The 25,939-nt window shown below is 39.8% G+C and overlaps 1 protein-coding gene across 1 annotated transcript in view; it reads right to left on the bottom strand.

The window, feature by feature from the left end:
• Window positions 1-25,939, bottom strand: part of SLC35F4 (solute carrier family 35 member F4) — a 287,476-nt gene that overhangs the window by 14,577 nt on the left and 246,960 nt on the right. Inside the window, exons 2-4 of the mRNA XM_070378514.1 lie at window positions 17,038-17,223; window positions 11,881-12,178; window positions 6,715-6,934 (exon numbers count right to left, since the gene is read on the bottom strand). Of these exons, the coding sequence (XP_070234615.1) occupies window positions 6,715-6,934; window positions 11,881-12,178; window positions 17,038-17,223 (704 nt within the window). The remainder of the gene's footprint in view (window positions 1-6,714; window positions 6,935-11,880; window positions 12,179-17,037; window positions 17,224-25,939) is intronic.

The following is a 25,939-nucleotide window of genomic DNA, read 5'->3' as shown; positions in this document are numbered from 1 at the left end:
CCTGGGGTGAGAACCCGGAGGGAGATAATTTATTTAGCCCATTACCCTTGCATGCTACTTGAGTGACATCACCACCTGATGCAGCTTCCTTCCTCTGCAGGCTCAGTCCCCTGAGATCTTAATCTGTATCAGCTCTCAGGGCCAGTCACAGAGGGACCTGGTTTGAGCCTGTTCTTAAAGCTCAAAGAGGGCGTTAACAATAAACATTTGGGGATTGCACAGATCTACATACCACCTGTGTCCCTGCCTGAAAGCTAGGTTTCTTTCCCCTCTCGAAGAATTAGTTTGTACAGATAACTGGCTTTTGCCTGTTTCTGTTTTCCTTTATCTTCATTTCCCCTCCTCTTTTGGCTCAGGTCCTCAAAAACTACAAGAGTCCAGCCCTTCTCTGGATCTCCAACCTCATTATAGTCACTGTGTTTCCCACTGACAAATGACTTCCAGAACTATTATTTGCATAACAATATCAGTTCTTCTCAATTCAGGGTATTGAGACGATCCTTTAACTGCTTCTCTTTCTAATTGTAATTGCTTAGTTTGTGATGTGGTTAACCCTGTTTCTGGAGCTGGGTGGAGCATGGATTCACTCACACTGGAGCCTTGAGTCCTAAGCCTACATCAGGCTCTGAAATTGAGGGCCTCAAAGTTATACTGCTGGCCAGACTATACTCGTCAGGACTCAAGGTCAGCAGTTGAAGGTGGATACACACCTTGGCCAATGAGACCTGCACTGATGATTATCCTTGTTTCCTGTGAGTGTCTAGGTAGAGTCCATTTCAGGGAAACATCGCTACACAGAATCCTTAAATTTGTCCACATTTTATGTTTGCATGAGTGCGTGCTAAGTCGCTTCAGTCGTGTCCAACTCTTTGCCATCCTATCAACTATAGCCTGCTAGGTTCCTTTGTCCGTGAGGATTCTCTAGGCAGGAATACTGGAGTGGGTTGCCATGCCCTCCTCCAGACATGTTATGTTTAAGCTTCCATAAAGAAGAGCCATCTATTTACTCAAAGCCAGTGAGATTGGACAAGAGTCAATGTGTGAGAAATAAAAGAGGTAAGCATTCTGCAGCAGTCCAGATATTATGTGTGTGTTCAGGGGTAGCGGGGTGAGGAGGTCCCAGGGTTTACATCTCAAACTAGATTCCCACCCTCCATCCCCATCACACACACACACACACACACACTCTCTCTCTCTCTCTCTCTCAAAGGGAGACCAGGATGGAAAAAAGAAGGAAAGAAATCCCAGAAGGAAAGACTCAAGAGTGTGTGGAAGCTGGTGTTGTTCAGTCACTCAGTTGTGTCCAACTCTTTGTGACCCCATGGACTGCAGCACACCAGGCTTCCCTGTCCTTCACCATCTCCCAGAGCTTGCTCAAACTCATGTCCATTGAGTTGGTGATGCCATCCAACCATCTCATCCTGTCATCCCCTTCTCCTTTTATCTTTCTCAGCATCAAGGTTTTTCCCAATATGCTGGCTTTTCATATCAAGTGGCCAAAGTATTAGAGCTTCAGCTTCAACATCAGTCCTTATAATGAATATTCAGAGTTGGTTTCCTTTAGAGTTGACTGGTTTGATCTCCTCATGGTCCAAGGAACTCTCAAGAGTCTTCTCCAACACCACAGTTCGAAAGCATCAGTACTTCGGCGCTCAGCCTTCTTTATGGTCCAACTCTCACATCCATACATGACTACTGGAAAAACCATAGCTTTGACTAGATGGACCTTTGTTGGCAAAGTAACATCTCTGCTTTTCAATACATTGTCTAGGTTTGTCATAGATTTTTTTCCCAGGACCAAGCGTCTTTTAATTTCATGGCTGCAGTCACTGTCCACAGCAATGATGTGGAAGGTAGATGGGACCTATTGACTGTAACTTGTTGACAGGGTTTATGGATTCCTTATGGGCATAAAATCAGAGAACCTTTCCAGTTCAACTTTCACTTCCTTGTATTCGTGAATTATTCTCCTGCCAAGAGGGGGAAGAAAGGGGAAGAGTCCCACTACCCATCCTCTGCTCTCTCCTCTAGGAAGCATGAAGATTCCAGACAGAGGAGCCTGCACTGCACATGAATAAAGAGTTACTGCATAAATGTCAATCAAAGGCAAGATGGAAACAAAAGGTTGCCTTGAATTTCATCTAAATATGTAATACTGGCATAAATCAGTAGAAGCTCAGAGCCCTGATTTAGAGTGCCCTGGAGCCCAGTTAGAATTCGGAGACGAGCAGTTTAAGCAATGAATGATTCCATTCAACTGACATACCCTGGTCGGTTCTTGGCAGATGGCGGCAAGTCTCCAAAAGAGCCAAAGCGTGGGAAGCTAAACACACAGGGAGCCAGTTATACCTAGAAAATAGGTGGGTGCCAAGCTGAAGGGACACAAATTCATTTCCTAAATCTGCTATAAAAGTCGAGGTCCACTGAACCATTCATTGCCCACCAATTTCCTTCATACTTTCAAGCAAATTTTAAAAGGAAAGAAAAATTTCAATTAATAATAGAAAAATAAGGGAGCAACAATATCTGAAAGAAAGTGTGTTAATTTTCTAGTCTGACTTTTACTTTTCCTTAGAGTGAAATGGACACTCATGACAGAAGAAAACCTGAAGCAGTGCCTCATTTTTATTTTTTTGGTGAGAACTTTTTTTATTAAGGTGATTTTTCTGGTTCTGATGAATTTAAGAATGCTAGCTAAATAAAACAGAATCTTGGAGATGGTTAAAACATCCATCTTCAATCCTGCAAGAGCTGGATTCTCAGTAACACTTTTGCAATTAGAAAAGGTCTTTTAAAGAAATTTGCTAATTTCCACAGGATAACCATACATCAGCTGTAAGCAAGTACTTATGAAAGGGTTTTTTTTTTTTTTTTAAACACACCAAAGCTTACCAGCCAGTTGGTTGAAAGGATTTCATAATAGAAAACTAAATGTATGAGTGATTACCTTTTCATCTGTAATTCAATCAATATTCCAAGGAAACTAAATATTAACAAGTTAAGGCTTCCCTGGTGGCTCAGATGGTAAAGAATCTGCCTGCAACGCAGGAGACCCAGATTTGATCCCTGGGTCAGGAAGATCCCCTGGAGAAGGAAATGGCAACCCACTCCAGTATTCTTGCCTGGAGAATCCCATGGAGGGAGGAGCCTGGCGGGCTACAGTCCACGGGGTCACAAAAAGTCGGACACAACTGAGTGACTGACACTGAGGCCACATGTTTCACCCTAAGGGTGATGATTCTTGGGTCATGCAAATTAGAATTATAACCCCCAGATTCTATTTTTCTGAACTACTGAAGACTTAGAATGAGTCAGAAATATGTTTTGATTTGATGACTGAAAGCAATCCTTTAACTGTTTTTAAAAAGAGTAGTCCAAGTGGGGTGGCATGTACAGGCAGTGTCTTATTTATGGATATAGGCAATAAGAGCTGCATTTTTGTTGTCTGTATTCTATTTGCCCTCCTCTGATTTCTCAAATGACCTAATTATACATGTTCTCAATATGTCTTATTAGGAAAAGAATTGCTGATATGGTCAGAAGGCAAAATGCTGAGTATGTTTTGGTGCTTCTTATATTCCATGGCCTGATTATGGGCATTATTAAAATTACATCTTGACATTCTTCTAGAATATGGCATTAAAAACTTCCTAACACTTTAACAGTCAGAAGTGAAGTGCCTCCTATCATTTTAAAAGAAAAATTCTGACTTCTCCAGCATGACTGACATTAATGCTCACCATTTTATCACCTATGATGTCTTAGTTTATGTATTTACTTATTAACAACTACTTATTGGCTACTTAATTTTTCTATCAGGTCTTCTCATTACTAACAGATACTGTATTAGTTTCTTGAGGCTGCTGTAACAAATGGCCACAAACTTGGTGACTGAAAACAGCAAATATCTATTCTGTCATAGTTGTGGAGGCCCGAAGTTCAAAATAGGCAGGGCCATGCTCACCACCGCAGTTCTGGGAGAGAATACATTCCTGCCTCTTCCAGTTTCTCGTTGCTGCCCCAGCTTTCCTAGGCTTGTGACCACATCACTCCAATCTCTGTCTCTGTGGGTACATCACTCCTCCTCTTCTGTGGGTCTTTCCTGTGTGTATCTCTTCTAAGGATACTTGTTACTGGATTTAGCAGACACCTTGTTACTGGATGGGCTTCCCTGGTGGCTCAGAGGGTAAAGCGTCTGCCTGCAATGCAGGAGACCTGGGTTCAATCCCAGGGTCGGGAAGATCCCCTGGAGAAGGAAATAGCAACCCACTCCAGTATTCTTGCCTGGAGAATCCCATGGACAGAGGAGCCTGGTGGGCTACAGTCCACAGGGTTGCAAAGAGTCGGACACGACTGAACGACTTCACTTTCATTTTCGCTTTGTTACTGGATTTAGCAGACACCCAGATCAACTAGGATGAGCTCCTGTTTGTAAAAATCCTTAAGTTAAATATGTCTGCAAAGGCTATTTTTTCAAGTAAGGTCACATTAATAGGTTCTGGAGATTAGGATGTGGACACCTTATTGGGGCCCACCATTTCACCCACCACAGATGCCAATTTTAAAATATTAAGTTGGCCAAAAAGTTCATAAGATGTTTTTCCATAACGTTATGGAAAAACTCTAATGGACTTTTTTGTTAGCCCAATAGCATGCTTTGTAACTTCTAGGTAGATTTCCTAAATCTGCCATTTAAATATAAGTTACACAGCTGAGTTTTTTCTTCTAAAAGACCTCAAATAAACGTTGTCTTTTTTTATACGACCTTTTGCATAAGTTTCATTCATTCATTCTAATACAACTGATTTCCTTACTGGTAAATCTAACAGCATCTTACTGCCTTTTTATACTGTTCATGGGGTTCTCATGGCAAGAATACTGAAGTGGGATGAGATGGTTGGACGGCATCACTGATACAATAGGCATGAACCTGAGTGAACTCTAGGAGATGGTGAGGGACAAGAAGGCCTGGTGTGCTGCCATTCATGGGGTTGCAAAAATTAGGACATGACTTAGCAACTGAACAACAACAGCAAATCTAACAGTGGGTGTGTTGATTTCCTTCTGGTAGTCACATTACACTGAAAAACCAGAAAAGCCCCTAAATCTCCTTTCTTTCCCTCTTGTCTGAAAAGATTTCCAAATTCTCATGGGTGATTCTCGTGGTGATAGATAGAAATGAGAAAGATCTTGTAAGTATGAGTTCATTCACTATATCCCTAAATATGTACAGTCCCTACTTTGTCCCTTGTATTGTTCTAGGTGTTAGAGATAGAGGCAGAGCCAGTTTCATGGGTATATGACCTGTACAGATGCACTGGGCCCCATAATGTTTCCATCTTGTAATTATTCACAATGTTTTTCAGCAAGGGGCTCTGCATTTTCACTTTTCACTGGGCCCCACAAATTATGTCAACCCCAGCTGAATGGATCAGTGAGCAGTGTGAAGAAGGTTCTTGTTCTCAAGGACTCGTTGGGGTTCCTGACACTAGACAGCCAGTGCTTCATGAGTAATGCCATTATGCTAAGCCTCTTGGGTGTGATATCTAAGATTAGCTAGTGGAGAATGAGTGTGAGGCTGTATCTGGTATAGTCGAATGGTATCATGAACTGATTGAGAATTTTTCATCTTGTTTTCTGCGGTAGCTTTCTACTTCTTGTCTGTGTCAAGTTTCAGTTCTGAATTTCTGAGCAGCATCCCCCAAGATACAACCAGAATTAGCTAACTGGCTATTAAGAAAATGTTTTCAGGATGATGGCTATCACAAATTCTCTAATATAGATGTGAATTTCAGCATTTAGCGAGGCAAGGACCCTGGAATCATTGCAACAGGAGCAAAAGTTTGCAATAGCAAAAAAAATGTTTCAACCCAGTCTTGGACATCTCTTTTGAAGAACAGCAATTGTGTGATGTTTATTTTCTGGAAAACGCTCTTTGTTTGGATCTACTTTTAAATAATTATTTACTCAATATTTTCGTCATGGTGGCATGCCAGATTATATGAATGAGATCTGGCTCCTTATGTCTGCATAGCTGTCAATCAATGTAACAAAGGTCAAATATACAAAAAACCTTTTATTTTTAAATCCAGAATATCTCTGAAAGGAATAAACTCAGAACTGAAGTGGTTGGTGGAAGTTTAATGCTATCCAATTAAGGATATGTACCCCAAAGTACAAGTTGTTGTTTTTAGTTCCATTTCTAGATTAGTCATACTAGATATATAGCCACTTTTAACAGCATTGTGCCACTACTGGTGACTTTAATTACTGTTTGGTAATCTTACTACTTACACCAATATTAATTAAATTCACGGTGGGGGGGGTGGGTGGTGCAAAAAACATGAGTTGTCCTAACATGTTGACTGGGGTGAAAAAAAAACAAACAAACAAATCATAATCTTTACTGTGGCTAATTTTCTCAGACCCTTCTTCCCCAAGTACAGAAGGAGTTGATCATACCATTAATTCTAAAAAAAGAACTTATTTTCCCTGAGTGCCTCCTGTTGACATCAGCTGACTGCCCAATGGAAAAAATCTTTTATCCTCTCATGACATTGTAACTGCCTGGGTGTTCTAGCGCATCTTCAAATTTCAATCTGTACTCAAAACCAAATAAGTTTTGCAGAAACTCCACAAAACAAAGCAGCTCTCCCAATGCCAAGGATTTATGATTAAATGCAGCCTCACGCATCGAATCAAGTGTGCTATTACCCTCACTCCCATGAACCTGTCTTTCAGCACGATCCATGACAGCAAGAAGACAAAGGCTTTGTTACAACAGAACAGAGCAGAGACATCCGTGGCTGTCAGCTTCTTTAAAGCCAGTAAATACAGGTAATTAGTCAAAGTCCATAGAATAGAAAAGGGAGCAGTTCTTTTAAGAAAGAGCTTCAACGTCAGACCATCTTCACCAAAAATTCGACTGCATTCCCTAAGGAAGAAAGAGAGGTTAATAGGTATTGATGTTAACACATCTTGTGTGGACTAGCTCTTGACAATCATTTTTAGGCAAGAGCACAAACCCTCAAGACCCATTATTCATGTGTGGAACCTACTGAACCCAGGGCTGTCATCTTCAGGCCATGAGTGGAAAGGGTTGCATGGAGGAGTTCCCATCTCCCCAAGCACAGGCCTTCCCTACCCATTCTGCAAGATTCTGGGGGTAGCCATTCTGCTTTTGCTGAATATTCTTAGAGAAACCTGGAGAAATCCAGAAATGAGTGGTTGCTGGAATCACTAGCTATTCAAAGATATAGAAGATGCTTTCCCAACGGACAAATGCAACAGTGTCAAGACACCTGCTACAGATTGAATAGGCTACAGACAATGTGCAACCTCACACAGCATGCAAAGGCAAGCGCAGCTCGGTATTTTATTATTCCTAAAACATTATGCCTCTTTCTAACATATCTGCCCACTGAACTAATTTCTTTTACACCTTCCCTGGTAGCTCAGCTGGTGAAGAATACACCTGCAACCCAGGAGACCCCAGTTCAATCCCTGGGTCAGGAAGATCCCCTAGAGAAGGGGTAGGCTACCCACTCCAGTATTCTTGGGCTTCCCTGGTGGCTCAGATGGTAAAGAATCCGCCTGCAATGCAGAAGATATGGGATCGATCGCTGGGTTGGGAAAATCCCCTGGAGAAGGCCATGGCAACCCACTCCAGTATTCTTGCCTGGAGAATCCCCCATGAACAGAGGAGCTTGGTGGGCTACGGTCCACGGGGTCACAAAGAGTCGGACACGAGCTGAGCCACTAAGCACAGCATAGCATTTTTAAGGCAGAAAAAATGAAGGAAGTTTCTGTGACAACCCCAAATCATAAAATAAATAAAATTCAAGTTGTATTTACATACAAACTTGGACCATTCTGGAGGAGTTGTCTGAATATACTGCTTAAAAATAGTCATTTCAGTTAAATCTTTGATTTGCATGGTTTCTGACTAAATTAATTATTTAGTCCAGAGGGTTGTTTTAATCAAATTGTTGAGGCTAGCAATATATACAGGTGATATTTAAAGTGATAGAATAACAATGCCTTTTTGATTATGGACTGAAAACAGGCTGGGAGTCGTTCATGAACATTCAAGCTTTCGTTAGGCAACTATCTCGTGTCAGGCATTGTTTTTCTTCAAGAGTAGTAAAAATATCCCGTTTAAAGCAACAAGTTATTCACAGTTGCACGTTTATGTTTATAAATCTATTTATATGGCTCTAGATAGCTCTAGTTTCTGGTTTCTCTTCTAGCTCTTTCTGAAGAGAGAGAATTGTGTCTCAAAGTATTACTTTGCCTCAAAGCAATCTCCAGGCAATGTTTGCCTCCCCTGTATGAAGTGATTCAGCCCACAGGAGGACAGCATGTGGGGAGGGCATGACCAAGTGGTGAGGCTTCAGGCTCAGGGGGATGAGCTTCAATATCAAGTCTCGTAGTAAACGTTGCTTCCAAGCAGCTGAGAACACAGGGAATTGTAGGCCAGTGACTCTCAGAAGGTTAAAAATCCATTTTGAACACATGGACATGCATGCCGTGGTTTTACTTTCATGTGAGAGACAACCAAAATGGAAAGGTTTCATAAAATCAAAATGGGATTTCCCAAAGCTAAATTTTAACTTGAAGGAGACAAAACTTCAGGGAAGGGACTAAATAAGCCAGAGGCAAAAGCTTTTGCAAAGTAAACAGAAATTACACATGCTCACACACACAGGAAAATGGATGGTGTCTCTGCTTTGTTTGGCTTTACTGAGGTGTAATTGATTTACAATATTATAAAATGGATGGCCTTTCTAAAGCCCTACTGTTGAGATACTCAGAATCAGAGGCACACACAGAGCAAGCAACAGTTTTTATGGAGCATCTAGGCACATGCTTTGTATTCTGTTCTTACAGAGAGATTTGGTCCTTGAGGAAATCTGCCAGGGAGAGCTGGAGTGGGGAGTCATGGGTTTATTTATCCTGACATCTATAACTTCTAAACGTCCTTTAAAATACATATTCATTAAGAACCACAACAAATCTATTTATGATTAAAGACTTTCTTTTCCTATCACAAGCCCTAGCCAGTGATGGTTCTTCTTACCAAGGGCTCCACCATCATGCTGGGTAGAATGCACTCAAAGACTTTGGATTCAGGAAAGGAAACACCCTGCCCCGTGGAGAAGCCAGCAGAGGCAGGTGGGCTGAGGAGAGTGCCCCCAGTATAGCACTGCTGCCTAGCAGAGGCTCTTGGCCTGGCTTATCCTGTCCCCCAAGAACTGGCTTCCTCCTTGTTACCCTTTCTTCCCCTTTCCTCTCAGTGCCAACCTTCTCCCCACTTGTCACTGCTGTTACAAGAATTAAAATTGGTCTCCAAACACCAGTTCACCTGAGTAAAACCTCTTGCTGTTTAAGCATTAAGTGCTAGGAAATGTGAAAATTTCTTTTAAAAAGATGAATTTCTGTGGAGAAACAGATAACAACAGCCTGTCTCTCCCTGGGATGATGAGATCAGAGATCAGAATTTCTAGACAAGAAGCATTGACAGGAGGCAAAATTTGGAAAGAAGCTTAGAAGTTGGGGGTACTGACAATGTAATCATGCTCATCGCTGTTCCAGCAGCTACTAGTTACGGAACACTTTCTGCATGTTGGATGGCATCTTAAGCACATTTCCTAGCTTCCTGACATATGGCAGGTGTATCTTTGGCTCTAGTTTCAGGCTTTCTAGAGATTTTTTTCCCTTAAGAAATGACCCTTTGATATTCTTTTGATATACCATCAAAACTGGTATATAATTTTTTTCTTAAATTTCAAATTCACCTGAGGCAATTGAATTCTCTTAACTGTATATAAATGGCATGATTGAAATATCAAAAACTACTTCCAAATGAACAATCCTTACCACCCAGTTTTGATACTTTGTTGAAAATTCTTTTGATGTTAGTGATACGGAAAAAAACTGGAAATGCTTTCATACCATTCAAGAGAAAGGGAGAAAACAGAGGGTTTGATGCTATGGGATACATCCAATAGACACTAACTATTCTCCCCTTGTTCTGCCATGAGAGCTTCGTGGGGTGACTTCTTGGCAGACAGTGTTAATGGCAGAGTCCCTTGGCAGATTCTCCTTTGGCAGAGTCCACAGGGAATAAAGATCAAGGATCTCAGAATTTTCTGGCAGTGTTTACCTTTCATATGGAGGGGGCCACTAGAGAATATTCCCTACAAAGACAATGTTTTCTGCTTGACAATAAAAGCTCTTTGATTCAGTTTCAGAAATGGTCAACTTCACGCTAGGACTAACAGGTGGAGGTGTCCTGTCAAGTCACAGATTTCACTAAATTCAGAGTTCATTCGGTGTGAGAGAAACTCATTCCCCAAACACCACTTCTGTCAGCAGGAGCCTCTTGTTGTAAATGTGTTCTCTTAAGTAACACTGACCTGGCTTGCTTTGAGGTCTTCTGAGGCATTACTTCCCATACTAACCTTTTGCTGTTTTTAATCTGCATATGTGTCTAAACCATAGGAACCTTTGAGTAGAACACATACCCTATAAGTAAATGGAGGTATCTGCAATCAGGGAGAACTTTATTCTGATGATCATGTCCCCTGCAATCATGTATTAAGTATTGTTATCTAAAAAGATCTTATGCCCCAGGATCATGTCTGTTTTAATGGGAAGAAATTAGTTTTAGCAATCCTTAACAGATATAAGGCTTTTTTCTTTCCTCCAAACAAGAAAACACTTCTCTTTGAACTGGTTTTTGTTGCTTTAATGATAGCAGAATGTTCATGCACACACAGAGAAAGTCAGCTCACAGTGTGACTTCAGGATTCCCGGGCAATTCCAAGCTGGTGATAGAAATTGGAAGTTGAAGATAAAGCCTTCAGAATGTCTTACGTTTTTAAGGACAGTCTTACCATGTTATCATAAGGTAAAAGGGCAAGGTAGAAAGGTTATTTGGGCTCCTGTAAGACAAATTTATTGCCATTCTGCTGAGGAGGAATAAGCAAAAAAGCTGTCACTCTCCCATTGCCATCTGCTGAAGTCAAGACCACTGTTTTCTCTTGGTGAGCAGAGTGACTGTCCTGGAAGTTGTTCCTTGATTCTGGTTTTTCTTTTCAAGAAGCTGTCTGTTGGCAAAGGACCTTTAACCCAAATGCTACTTTTGCCTTTCCTCAGTGCTGCACAGGACTAGATGACATGACTCTGCCAACTTTCCGATCTCTCCAAGATGGAGCTGCATAAGCCAGATCTAACTCAGAGCAACCAATACAACCATGGCAGTCAAGTTCATGGCCAGCAAACCAACAGACAAAGCTCTCTGTTCCTAGCCAGCAAAGAACAGCTTCTTTTAAACCATCCCAAGGCCAGACTTCCATTTGCATGAGACCAAGTCATTTTATCTGCTATAATACCACTGTGTCCAGAATACTGAGCAAGTGTTTTTGTAAGAATCTTATTAATACAGTGTTTTTTTTTCTTTCTGGGCTCGAGACCCTGGGTTGTTCTTTGAAAACATGATAGAGAGATTGAGCTGGATTAAAATCTGGGTTCCATTATTTATAAATGTGTGACCTTGGACAAGTCACTGAATCTCTCCAAACCTGTTATTCTTGTGCTAAAATAGGGATAATTAACACCACCTTAAAAGGTGGCTGTTACCACCAATGATAATTAGATAAGATCTGCAAAAGCACTAGCACAGTGCCTGGCATGTTGTAGACAATAATTTTGGAGGGAGGAGCGAGCTGATTCTGTTTCTTCATGTTCATATGTTCATTACTGACCTTAGATCCTGCCTCTCCACACTTAGCTCATCTTTCAAAGAGATGAAATCATGCATATTTGCATGAAATTATTTCAAACCATCTCCTATTGGCCATTTAATATGAAACCTACCTGAATTTTTTCATTGGAGATTGTTTTTCTTGAGCAGTGGCCAGATGACCAGAATAATAGACTGGGAAAAACATAATGTTCCAGTTCGTTGAAAACCAAGTCATGAAAAATGGACAGTAGAAGTTCTTATAAGTAATTTTTACAATCTGTGTGGTTCCAACCCAAGATGATGACACTGACAAGATGATCAAAAGTCCCCAGGCAGCCTTCAGAACCATGGACATGCAGGATAGGCAGCGAGCCTTGATTCTGTTTTCTTGGCTGCTGTTCTCAGGATGAGTCTGTGTTCCATCATCCCCTGCAAACAGGAAAGGAATACAAATGTGTGGAAATCAAGTTATAAAACAGAAATCAAAGAGACAGACAGTAGAATCACCAGTGTTTTGTTTTCCCTGCTATCATTTGAAGAGACAAATAACACTGGCTCATTTTCTGTCTGGAATCTCTGCTCTATAAGGTATACTGTGTATCTGGGACCCTTATCCAGGCCATGATGATGCTGATGAACTTGGTGGATGCTCTCTGTTCTCAGGGGAACCCTACCCACCTCCTTGTGAGAGCATTTCAGCTTCAAAGGCTTTGGCCTTGGCCACATGATCTGCTTTGCCTAATCAAACATGAACAGATGGTATGTTCACCATCTGTGGTATGGTATGCCAGCTCTCTGTAGAAGCTTTAAGAGGCTTCACACAGTCCCACTACCTATCTCTAGCTCTTCCTTTCTGCCAATAGAATGGAAAATCTCAAATAGAAGCTGGTCTATGTAGGAGAATGAGCAGGACCTAGTTAGAACCCTGTATTCACCAACATAAAAAGTGAATGAGAAATAAGTACTTATTGTTATTTCCCACTGAGTTTTTTTTTTTTTTTTTAAACTGCAGCAAAGATTAAATAGAGCAAGTCTGGACTGCACAAAATCACCTCCTACCTCAGAACAAATTACTATTTAATATATTTCTGGGAGCACAGTGAGTTCTGCTTTATATTTTTACAGTTACTAAGAAAATTTAGTAGCATTTTTTTTCACACTGAAATAGCCGAAGTTCTCCAAAAGTGACAATCATAAAGGCCTTCTCCCTAAGAGTGAAAACAAGTTCAACACAATGAATTTATATACCCATCAGGACATTAAATGAGAGCAGTGGTCATCCTGAGTCCCCAGATGGTAGAATCCGGGGAAAGGTAGACAGAATTGTCTGTAAAATTCCATGGTGTTTCCAGGGACCTCCTCTAAGCATATAAGGTTTATCCTGGGCTTACGCAAGTGGTACAGCCCACAGACTGAGAGTGATAGTGGATGGGTTTCTCACATTCCTCTTCAGAACCTGCCGGCTCTCTGCTGAATGTTTCCATTGCTTAATGACCCAGGCGTGACTGCCCCGCTTTGGCAAAGGCGTTCATCCAGCCATTTATTTGGGGAAAGCAGATAGCAAGCCTTGAAAGCGAATTTTTCACTGGAGAGTATAAACCAAGCAGGATGAACAGGCAATTACTACGTGACTTCCAAGTGTTATAAACAGAATTCTCAGAGCCTAGTCTCCGGAAGATGAAAACTGGTATTCTTTTTATTTATTCAACAAAGTCCTGTGGAGACTACCAGGAGCTAGTTAAATAGGTCCCAGGGGTTCAAAAATGAAAGACTTGAGCTCATAATCTAGAGGAAGGTCAGGAAACACATCTAAAACAGTGGGAGAAGGGCCGTGTATGGCAGATACAAGGCCACGTGGAGGCAGACAAGAAGCACTTGTTAAGATGAGGTGTAGTGGCCAGGAGAAACTTCCGTGATGCAGTAACATTGAGATGAGGCTGAAAGTATGCTAACCAGAATCCTTGGCTGTGTATAGACTAGACCTGATAACACTCTTCAAATTCACTATGTACACGTGGTTTATACAGAGAGTAGAGGGGAAAAAACGAAAATGAATAAGAGGGCAGAACAAGAGCTGTTGTCTTGGAAGGCTGGAAAGGGAACATGAGCCTACCCAAGTAAGTGGGTTATTACCAGTCCCATTTTACAGATGCAAAAACTGAGACTTGTATTAAAGGTTGTTCAAGGTTGAGCCCAAGTCAGTATGACTCCAGGGTCTAAACTTTTTATTCTGAATATTCATTCGGTCTACGTTTCAGGCTTGAGCTCCCCATTTAAGCACTGGAAGCTTCAAAAATGGTTTAGAGAAAAGTTTCCTGGCAGGAATGGCAGCCTTGCATGAGGTTTAATAGAAGAGAAAGGTATACTACACTTTAGATCACACTATTCTAAGGGACTAGCTCATAACGGAGGAATGATTATACAAAGATTATTTGTATTCCTTTGACATCTGCCTTTATTGTCACCTTTGAAGATGACATCTGTACCACTGTCAGAACATACAGAGTACTTTTGATGACACCAATAGTCACCTAAATCCTCCCATAGTACTGGCTCATCTTCTGCGAACTAGATTGAATTGTTGACAATTCTTTAATTTTACTATCTGTAGATACCATAGGAAGATTGACTCTCCAGGGTTCTTTTATTTTTCTGATCATTTAAATATGAGTTTCTATAGTCCTGCTTAGATTTATTGTTTTGTATACATCATTAAAATTGATTTATCAGTAATTCCATTCGTCTCTCTGAATCTTGATTAGAGTCACACAGATTGATGGTAGAGGCCACTGGAATTTGGAAGCATGAGTGAAAGTCCTAGCCCTGCCACCAGAAGGCCCTGAGTATATATTTAATTCTGGTCTTAGCGTCTCTGTCAAACACCAATAATACTTAGCTCATGGGATTCATTTTGAGGTTAAGTACCATAACATTCATGAGAACATCGAGCTGCTCTTTAGATTCTTCTCCTTTTCTTTTTCTTTTTGGTGTCTAGGAATATCCCCAAGTGTCTTCCGAATCATTGCAGAAAGAGTGAATTATGCCACATGTGGTCTTCAGTGGTACAGTCTTTGAGATTTGTAATTGGTATATGATAGAGAGGGCAAATTTATTAACCATACTTAATTAACTGCAACATTCTGTTCTGCAGATAACTGGGATAATAAGAATATTACTGCAACTAATTAAAGCCAATTAAAACTTTCTGAAGATTTACAATGTCATTTTCTTCACTTTTTACAAAGGAGTTTTGGCCCTGGGGTCCATAGTTGCTGAGATTCCATTTTAAAATATTGTCATTTTGGGGAAAAAAATCTTTTCTCATAAAAACCCCTAATCAAATAAGTAGGACCCTAGAAGAGGCTTTCACACCTCCTCTATGCCTTCATTTACCTTCGTCCCCTGAATTATTTCTCTTCTGCTTATTTTTTAAAGCTAGTGTTCTCAAAGTTATAAGGTTTTTGTTTTTTGATTTTTTTCACTACCCACTTGTTTTGAATAGAGTTATTTTGTTGTTTTTGCTGGTGTCACTATTGACTTTAAGGATGCAAGAGATTTTAATATATTGCTGGCCAAGCTGAAGGAATAAATGGAGAAGGGGAGATTGAAAATGTAGGTGGAAGATATGGAGAGGAGGTAATCACGGATGTAGGAGGAGTCGGCATCAGAATGATAGCAAACACAGAAGTCAAAAGCGGTCCCTGCAATGATGACAGTGAAAGTCTCTCAGTCAAGTCTGACTTTTTGCGACCCCGTGGACTGTAGCCTGACGGCTCCCTCTGTCCTTGGAATTCTCCAGGCCACGATACTGGAGTGGATAGCCGTTCCCTTCTCCAGGGGATCTTCCCAACCCAGGGATTGAACCCAGGTTTCCTGCATTGCAGGTGGATTCTTTACCATCTGAGCCACCAGGGAAGCCCCTGCAATGATGATAATTAGCAAATTAGCAAGCAAGAGAACTGAGACACTTTGAGGCAGGGAGGAAAGCATCTGTTAGCACACAATTGTTTCAGTCTTTTCAGGAAGGTAAAAGTGTGGTCATATGATGAGAGGAAGTGCATATGGACTCAAAGCTTGAGATTATCTCTGGGGAAGGCAGTATGATGTCCATCACCAAAATGTAACAGTATTGGGCAGCAGCCTCGTGGACCCAGCTGCATTTATTTTTTTCACGTGACTTGTTTTATTGTGATATTTGTTTTACCGCAAGAGTCTAGAAACAAACCCACAGTATCTCTGAGGTCTGTCTGTATACTGTACTTAACTATCTTTGCTTCTTTCCCACCCATTCTTCCTCAACTGCTACATTTTGGCTTTTGCCCCATGACTCTCTTGAAATTTCTCTTGCTAGATAATAATAAATAATCTCCTGTTTTTGAAGTTCAATGGATACTTTTTCACTACTTCCTTTAGATGAAATAACAACCTTCTATATCACTAACCTCTCCTTTTCAGTTTATTTTGCTGAGTCCTGTTCCTCATCCTCTTCTGATCATTTTAGAGTTTTCCAGAGTTCTGTCTCTATTTAGCTCTCTCTTGTGTCCTTCTTCATCCTTTAAGGATTTTATGCATACTCCTGCATTGCAGGCAGATTCTTTACCGTCTGAACCACTAGGGAAGTCCCATGCATGTTCCAGCTATGTTTTAAAATGATACATTCTCTGGGAAACCCATGGATATAGTTAAGAGATTTATCTAGTGAATCCAGTAACCCAAGTATTCCAGGGATTGGTAAGTGATCAGGCAGATGTGAGGAAAGGTTAAAGGTCTTGATCTAATAGTAAATGCTGATCAGGGAGGCAACTGAAGTGTCCTGAAGGAGGTATAAAATTGGGAAAACTAGAAGGGCTCCAAGGACTGGCAGTCCTAATAAAGATAAAAGCAGAGTCTGTGATTTTACTGGTGCTTTTATTCTTCTCAGAATGGGTACAGCTTGCTATTATTAAATCCCAGGACTGAGATAAAAGGTGCTGGCTTTTGCCATCTTGAAGATAAGAAAAATAGTTTCCTTATAAACTTCATTAGAAGTCACTGTTTAACCACGGGTTAAGCCCTCCAACTATAGGTTTTGGTATTGTTTCTCTGCTACACTGTACCCTGTCCATCATTAATGGATTATATCTATACATTTCTCTTCTTCCTTCTCCTCCCACTTGATAAACTTTGCTCACATGTACTCCTGAGAGTCAGTGTCACATCTCTACATTCTGTGCCAATGGTGAGATCTTTCACTGCTGGCTAGAAGCTTACCCCATGTACTGTTGTTTAAGAGGAGGTCACTCACATACCTGATCTGTTTTGCCTCTCAGCTCTGTGTCCACAAACTCCAGAGGATCCTCGACTCTGAAGTTCAAGAATAGGAGCAGAGGAATCTTCTGTGACAGAGAGAGGGGACAGTTGTCTGCTGATGCTACTGTGTGAACTGGGGCAGTTGGCTCCAGGTTTACATCGAGTAACCGATGATCTGGAGGTACCTGGGAAGAAAGAGATCAGTTTGAAAATTTCCTGGAGGAAAAACATATTTTAAATGTTGTGGCAGTAAAATATACGGCACATTCATTGAGTTCGTTTCTAATTTTACAAAAGGGCCTCCAAAAAGAAAATGCTATGTTGGTAAAGTCTGTTCCCTAAGATAAAGGGTCCTTTTAGACAAACCCATTAACTAAATGAACATTAGAAAATGGTGTTTGGGTTGATTTAGCTGTTCTGAATTAGAACTGTTCTTAAAGTCGAATAGTTTACCTCAGGGAAAGCAAAATGGTGTTATTTTTTTTCTCCCTTTTCTTCCTGAGGTTGACTGTTGAATTCCTACCTGGTAAAACTGCCAACTAGCTCTCCTACTAAATCTTCTATACACTTTTCCATCAGTTGGATCACTAAAATCCAGCTTCGTTGTATCTCCTCTGTTCTGGCTAGATTTATTCAATACGTTGAATAAAAGTGGTGAGAGTGGGATGCTTTCAACTTTTTTCACTGTTGAGAATGATGTTAGCTGTAGGTTTGTCATATATGCTCTTTATTATGTGGAGATAAATTCACTCTATTCCCACTTTCTGGAGAGTTTTTAATGATGAATGGAAGTTGAATTTTGTCAGAAGTGTTTTCTGCATCACATGATTTTTATTCTTCAATTTGTTAATGTGTATAGCACTGATTGCTTAGCAGATAATGAAAAGCTCTTGCATCTCTGGGATAAATTCCATTTGATCATGGTATACTATCTTTTGATGTATCTTTGAATTTGGTTTGCTAATATTTTGTTGAGGACTTCTGCATCTACATTGTTGCATCAGTGATATTGGCCTGAAGTTTTCTTTTTTGTCTGGTTTTGGTATCAGGATGATGGTAGCACCACAGAATGAGTTTGAAAGTGTTCGTGCCACTGCAATTTTTTTTGAATAATTTAAGAAAGATAGGTATTAATTATTCTCTAAATGTTGGGTAAAATTCACCTTCACCGTTTGGTCCTGGACTTTTGTTTACTGGTTTTTTTTTTTTTTCTTTTCTTTATTACTGATTCAATTTCATCACTGATAATTAGTCTGTTTGTATTTTGTATGTCTTCCTGGTTCAGATTTGGAAAATAGTACATATTAGGAATTTCTCTAGGCTGTCCATTTTATTTGCATATAGTTGCCCTTAGGAGTCTCTTATGATCCTTTGTATTTTCGTGGTGTTGGATGTAACTTCTTTTTCATTTCTGAAATTGCTGATTTGGACCTTCTCTTTTTCATGATGAGTCTGGCTAAAGTTTTATCAATTTTATCTTTTCAAAGAAACTGCTCTTAGTTTTGTTGATCTCTTCTATTTTTTCTATTTAATTTATTTCTGTTCTGATCTTTATTATTTATTTCCTTCTACTAATGGGTTTTGTTTGTTCTTTGCTTTCTAGCTCCATCTGGTCCAATGTGTCACTTCAGGCTAGTGTTTCCTTGTTAATTTTCCGTCTGAATGATCTGCCCATTGATGTAAGTGGGGTGTTCAAGTCCTCTATTAGTATTACATTACTGTTGATATATCCATTTATGTCTGTTAATATTTGCTTTTATGTATTTAGGTGCTCCTATGTTGGGTGTGTATTTATAATTGCTGTTATCTTCTTAGATTGATCCTTTGATCATTATGTAATGTCCTTTTTTTTGTCTGTTGTAACAGTCTCTGTTTTAACTATTTTAAGTCTATTTTATCTGATATAAGTATTGTGACCCTGGCTTTCTTTTGATTTCCATTAGCATGGAATACCTTTTTCTATTTCTCACTTTCAGTCTGTACGTGTCTTTGGACATGAAGTCTACTGTAGGTCTTGTTTTTATATCCCTTCAGCCTTTTTTGTTTTAGTAATACTTTTAAAAATTGAATTAAAGTTTATTTAAAATGTTGTGCCAATCTGTGCTATACAACAAACTGAGTTATACACATATGTACACTTTTTTTAAAATATTCTTTTCCATTATGGTTTATCCTAGGACACTGGGTATAGTTCCCTGTGCTGTACAATAGGAACATGTTTATCCATTCTAAATATGAGAGTTTGCATCTACCAGTTCCAAAGTCCCAGTCCCTCTCTCCCTCCCCCCATTCCCCTTGGCAACCACAGGTCTGATCTGTGTCTGTGAGTATGTTTCTGTCTTGTAGATAGACAGGTTCACATGTGCCATACCTTGGATTCTGCATATAAGTGATATCATATGGTATTTGTCTTTCTCTGACTTAGTTATGATAATCTCTAGTCACATCAATGTTGCTGCAAATGGCATTATCTTTTTTTTTATGGCCGAAGTAGTATTCCATTGTACATATGTACCACTTCTTTATCCATTCATCTGCTGATGGACATTTAGGTTGTCTCCATGTTTTGGCTTTTGTGAATAGTGCTGCTATGAACATAGGGGTGCATGGATCTTTTTAAATTAGTTTTCTCTGAATATATGCCCAGGAGTAGGATTTCTGGGTCATATAGTAGTTCTATTTTTAGTTTTCTGAGGAACATCCATACTGTTTTCTATAGTGGCTGCACCGACTTACATCCCACCAACCGTGTAGGATGGTTCCATTTTCTCCACACCCTCTCCATCATTTGTTATTTTTAATGACTTTTTAATGATGGCCATTCTTACTGGAGTGAGGTGGTACTTCCTTTTTCTTTTGATTTGCATTTCTCTAATACTTGGTAATGTCGAGCATCTTTTCACCTGCCTAAGGTCCATCTGTATATTGTCTTTGGAGAAATGTCTGTTAAGGTCTTCAGCCCATGTTTTGATTGGGTTGTTTGTTTTGTTGTTGTTGAGTTGTATGAGCTGTTTGTATATTTTGAGGATTAAGTCCTTATCTGTCACATCATTTGTGATCATTTTCTCCCTTTCTGCAGGTTGTCTTTTTTCTTTTTTTTTAAATGATTTCCTTTGCTGTGCAAACACTTGTAAGTTTGATTAGGTCCCGTTTGTTTACTTTTGTATTTTTTTTTCCTATTGCCTTGGGAGGCTGACCTAAGAAAACACTGGTTGGACTTATGTCAGAGAATGTTTTGCCTATGCTGTCTCCTAGGAGTTTTGAGGTGTCATATCTTATACTTAAGTTTTCAAGCCATTTTGAGTTTATTTTTGTGTATGGTGTGAGGATGTGTTCTAACTTCGTTGATTTACATGTAGCTGTCCAACTTTCCCAGCACCACTTGCTGAAGAGATTGTCATTTTCCCACTTTATATTTTTACCTTCTTTGCTGAAGAGTCATTGATCACAGGTGTGTGGATTTCTGGGTTTTCTATTCTGTTCCATTGATCCATATGTATGTTTCTGTACCAATATCACAGTTTTGATTACTGTAGCTTTGTAGTATGTGCTAAAGTCTGGGAGGGTTGTACCTCCTGCTTTGTTTTAGCTTTTTTGTTTTGTTTTTTTTCCCTCAGGATTGCTTTGGCAATTCTGGTCTTTCATGGATCTATAAGTTTTTGGAGAATCCCATGAACAGGGAAGCCTGGTGGGCCATAGTCCACAGGGTCGCAAAGAGTGGGGTATGACTTAGTACACATCTACATAAATTTTTGGATTATTTTTTCTAGTTCTGTAAAAAATGTCATGTGTAATTTGATAGGGATTACATTAAATCTCTAGATTGTTTTGGGTAGTATTGCCATTTTAGCCATATTAATTCTTCCAATCCAAGAGTATATCTTTCCATTCTTTGAATCCTCTTTAATTTCCTTTATTAATGTTTTATTGTTCTCAGGATATGTCTTTCACTTCCTCAGGTTTTTGGGGTTTTTCTTTTGGTGCAATTTTAAGAGGGACTGTTTTTTTTTGTTTGTTTGTTTTTTGATTTTTTTTTTTTTGCATTCCCTTTCTGATATTTCATTGTTAGAGCAAAGAAATGCAACTGATTTCTGAATGTTAATCTTGTATCCTGCTACTTTGCTGAATTAATTTATTAGACCTAGTAGTTTTTTTGTGGAGTCCTTAGGGTTTTCTAGGGGCTTCCCAGGTGGCTCAGATAGTAAAGAAACTGCTTACAATGTGGGAGGCCTGTGTTTGATCCCTGGGTTGGGAAGATCCCCTGGAGGAGGTCATGTCAACCCACTCCAGTATTCTTGCCTAGAGAATCCCATACAGAGGTGTCTGGCAGGCTGTAGTCCATGGGGTTGCAGAGTTGGACACAACTGAGTGACTAAGCACTAGGGTTTTCTATATATAGTATCAGGTCATCTACATATAGTGACACTTTCCCTCTTCCTTACAATTTGGATACCTTTTGTTTCTTTTGTTTGACTGCTGTGGCTAGGACTTCCAATACTATGTTGAATAGATGTGGTGAGAGTGGGCATCCTTGTCTTTAGTGTAAAGGCTTTCAGCTTTTCACTATTGAGTATCATGTTGGCTCTGGGTTTGTCATAAATAGCTTTTATTATGTTGAGATATGTCCCCTGTATACTCACTTTGGTAAGAGTTTTTTTCTTTTTATCATGAATGGATGTTGAATTTTGTCAGATGCTTTTTCTGCATCTCTTGAGATAATCACGTGGTTTTTAGATTTTCTTTTGTTGGTGTGGTGGCTTACACTGATTTGCATATATCGGACCATCACTGTGGTATATGATCTTTATTATTTGGTTTTGGATTTGGTTTGTTAGTATTTTGTTGAGAATTTTTGCATCTGTGTTTATCAAAGATGTTGGCCTGTAATTTTTTTTCTTGGTGGTTATCTTTGTCTTGCTTTGTCTTGTTTTGGTATCAGGATTATGGTGGCTTCGTAGAATGTCTTTGGGAATGTTCCTTTCTTTTCAATCTTTTGGAAGAGTTCGAGAAGAATTGGTGTAAGCTCTTTATATATTTGGTAAAATTTATCTACGAAGCCGTCTGATCCTAGACTTTTATTTGTAGGGAGTTTTTATTTTTTTTTACTACAGATTTTGTTTCACTTCTAGTGGCCAGTTGCACGAATCATCTATTTCTTCTTGATTCAATTTTGGAGTGCTGTAAGCTTCTAGAGAGTTGTCCGTTTCTTCCAGGTTGTCAAATTTGTTGGCATATAATTATTCATAGAATTCTCATCTTTTTTTGTATTTCTGCACTATCAGTTGAGATTTTTCCTTTTTCATTTCTTATTTTGTTTATTTGGGTTCTTTCTCTTCTTGGTGAGCCTGGCCAGAGGTTTGTCAATTTTCTTAACCCTTTAAAATAACCAGCTCTTGGTTCTATTGCTTTTTTTTTCCTTCTTTTTTCAATCCCTATTTTATTTATATCCTCCATATCTTATTATTATTTTTCTTCTGCTGACTTTAGATTTAGATTTCATTTGTTCTTCTCTAATTATTTTAGGTGGTAGGTTAGGTTGTTTATTTCAGATTTTTCCTGCTTTATGAGGAAGGCCTGTATTGCTATTAACTTCCCTCTAAGAACTGATTTTGCTGCATTCAGTGGATTTTGAATGGTTGTATTTTCATTGTCATGTGTCTCAAGGTATTTTTAAATTTCCATTTTGATTTCATTGACTCATTGATTTTTTAGTACATGCTGTTTAGACCCCGTGTAATCAATTTTTTCTCATTTCTTTTCACTATGTCTTCTGATTAGAGCATTTAGTCTATTTACATTTAAAATAATTATTGATATGACATTTTGTTAATTGCTTCTGGGTTGGTTTGGTAGGTCTTTTTTTTATTCCTTTGTTTTTGTTCTCATCTCTTACGATTTGATGATCATCTATAGTGTTATGTTTGGATTCCTTTATCTTTTTTATGTATGTATCACAGATTTTTGGTTTTAGGTTACTATGATGTTTTTATATAGCAATCTGTACATATGAATGGTTAAGTTGCTGATTCTTAATTTCAAATGCATTTCAACAACCCTGCGTTACGCTCTTCTCCCCTTAAAATTACTGTAAATATAGATAATTTTACTACTTTTTTCTTTTAACCTTCTTACTAACTTTATGAGGGGATGATTTCCTACCTTTACTGTGCATTTGCCTTTATTGATGAGCTTTCTCCTTGTATGATTTTCATGCTTCTCATTGTATCCTTTTTTGCTCAGAGAAGTTACTTTAACATTCCTTGGAAGCTTGTTTGGTGGTACTGAACTCTCTTAGCTTTTGCTTGTCTGTGAAGCTTTTGATCTCCCCATCAAATCTGAACAACAGCCTTGCTGGGTAGAATAATCTTGGTTGTAGTTTTTTCCCTTTCATTACTTTAAATATATTGTGTCACTCGCTTCTGGCTTAGAGTTTCTGCAGAAAAGTCAGCTGATAATCTTGTGAGTTCCCCTGTATGCAAAATGTTGCTGTTCTCTTGAAACTTTTGATATTCTCTATCTTCTGTTTTTGCCATTTTAATTACAATGTTTTGATGTGTTCCTCTTTGTGTTAATCCTGTATGGGACTCTCTGTACTTCCTGAATTTGGATGTCTGTTTCTTTTCCCAGGTTAGGGAGGTTTTCAGCTATTCTCTCTCCAATTATGTTCTCAGTCCTCCCCCTTCTCTTTGTGGGACCTGTATAATGTGAATATTAGTACATTTGATGTTGTCCCAGAGGGAATTATCCTCATTTCTTATTATTCCTTTTTCCGTTCAGCATCAGTGATTCCCACTACTCTATCTTCTAGCTCATGTTGTTCTATTCCTCTGAACCATTTAGTCTAATGTTGATCCCTTCTAGTGTATTATTTCATTTAAGTTATTGTATTCTTCATCTCTTTTATATTTATTATTTTTATCTTCTAACTCTTCATTAAAAACTTCCAACTTAGAAGTTTCTTCCAATAAGAAATTATTCTCCCAATTTCTTTGATCCTGTTTATGATCACTACCTTGAACTCTTTCTCAGGTAGCATGTCTATTTCCACTTGGTTCTTCTGGAGTTTATCTTGTTCCTTCATTTGGCATATGTTCTTCTATCACTTCATTTTACCTAACTTGCTATTTTTATGTATCTGGTAAGTTAGTTATATTTCCTGGTGAGACATCCTATGAGTCCAATAGCACACTCCCATCTTGTCACCAGAGCTATACACTCCAAATGTTCTATGAGGGCTGTGTGGGTTATTTCTGTTGTGGCGAGCAGACTATGTCAATGGTCTGGTAGGTTTATTTGGCTGTGGTCGGGTTGGTTGCCAGGTCCTGCCTGGTGCAGAGGCTGCCAGCTGCTGGTTATGGGGTCTGATCATGAGGCAGCTAATTGCATAAACCTGGAGGCCCTAGGCTAGTGCTATATTACTGATGGGCAGAGTCAGGATCCAGGAGAACCTGGGGCTGTTGTCTACTTACTGGTGGATGAAGCCAGATCCTGGGGCTAGTGCCAGCCTACTGGTGGACAGAGCCAGGTCCTGGGGCCTGCTTGCGGGCTTAGGGGTCCCAGAGCAAATGTCAGATTGCTGACTGTGGGGGCTGGTGTCTTGAAGCTTGTATTGGCCTACTAGTGGGTGGAGACCAGGCCCAGCCAGTTCCAGGGCAGGCCTGGTCTACAGACTGTGGTGGTGTTTTTTCTGTCTAGTGCCTGCCTGCTGGTGGGTCGAGTTGGATCTGAAACTAGGGCAGGCTCACTGATGGATGGGACCTGGGCCGGGGTCTCTGCTTGGAGGGTCTTGGGAGTCTTGGATCTATTGCCTGTGTACTGGTGTGTGGGGATAGGTCCTGGGTCCTCTGGTGGGCAAGGCTATGTCCAGAGGTGGCTGCAGACCCAGGGTTTTTGAGGCAACTGTCTGCTGGTAGATGGGGCTGTGTCAGTGTCCAGTTAACTGCTTGGCCTGAGGCATCCCAGTACTTGAGCCTGCAGACTGTTGGGCTACAGTGGGATTTTTCTGTGGTAATAAGCTATAAGAAAAATTCCAGGATAGTATTACCATGTCGTAGAAGGAGCTCCCCAAAATGGTTCAGGAATCTATGTACCCAGGGTGAAATGGAGTTATTTCCTACCTCTCCAGGAGGGGGTAGGTCTAACCCAGGCTACCACCAAATTACTGCTTCTACCCTGGGTAGACTTTGTGTGAATCCCTTACAAGTGAGGTCTCTATTTCCATCAGCCTTCTGGAACTCCCAGAAGTAAGCCTGTGGCCTTCAAAGCCAAATTCTCCAGGGGCGGGGGTGGGGGGGGGTGGGGGGAGTGTCTTCCCAGTGCTGGATCTCTGGGCTGTGGAGCCCAAAGTGGGATTCAGACCTCTCAATCCTTTGGGAGAATCTCTGCAGTTGTAATTGTTCTCCTGTTTGTGGATCACCCGCCTGGGGGTATGGGATTTGACTTTATCACTACTCAGCCCCTCCTGCTGTCTCATTATGATTCCTTCTTTATATTCTCATTGTAGATCTTTTCTGGTAGGTTTGGGTCTTTTTCATCGATGGCTGTCTGTAAATAATTGTGATTTTGGTGTGCCTGTGAGAGAAGCGCTCAAGGTCTTTCTATATCATCTTGTGACCAACAGTTTGTTTCTAATTGAATGTTTCAAATTCAATGAAAAGAGACTGTCTAAAATTCAGGAAACTCTCATTTACTATGTTCTTCAAGGGATGTGACATTTCAGATACGCCAAGAGTAATTTTTAATTTATCTTTCAAGTATCTTGTATAATTTATGTTTGCATGAGGTGTGCCTTCTCGTGTTTTCTTAGGTGAGTATCAGGTTTCATTTTGTGATTACTCAGCAGTTATAGGTGGAAAGGAGGAAGTCCAAAAACTGAGTAGCAAGTTGAGATGGAGCTGAGAT

Source organism: Bos mutus, chromosome 10 (genome assembly GCF_027580195.1).
Source record: "Bos mutus isolate GX-2022 chromosome 10, NWIPB_WYAK_1.1, whole genome shotgun sequence".
NCBI classification, from domain to species: Eukaryota; Metazoa; Chordata; class Mammalia; order Artiodactyla; family Bovidae; genus Bos; species Bos mutus.
The sequence above is the reverse complement of the archived record's forward strand: the minus strand, read 5'-3'. Positions and strand labels throughout refer to the sequence as shown.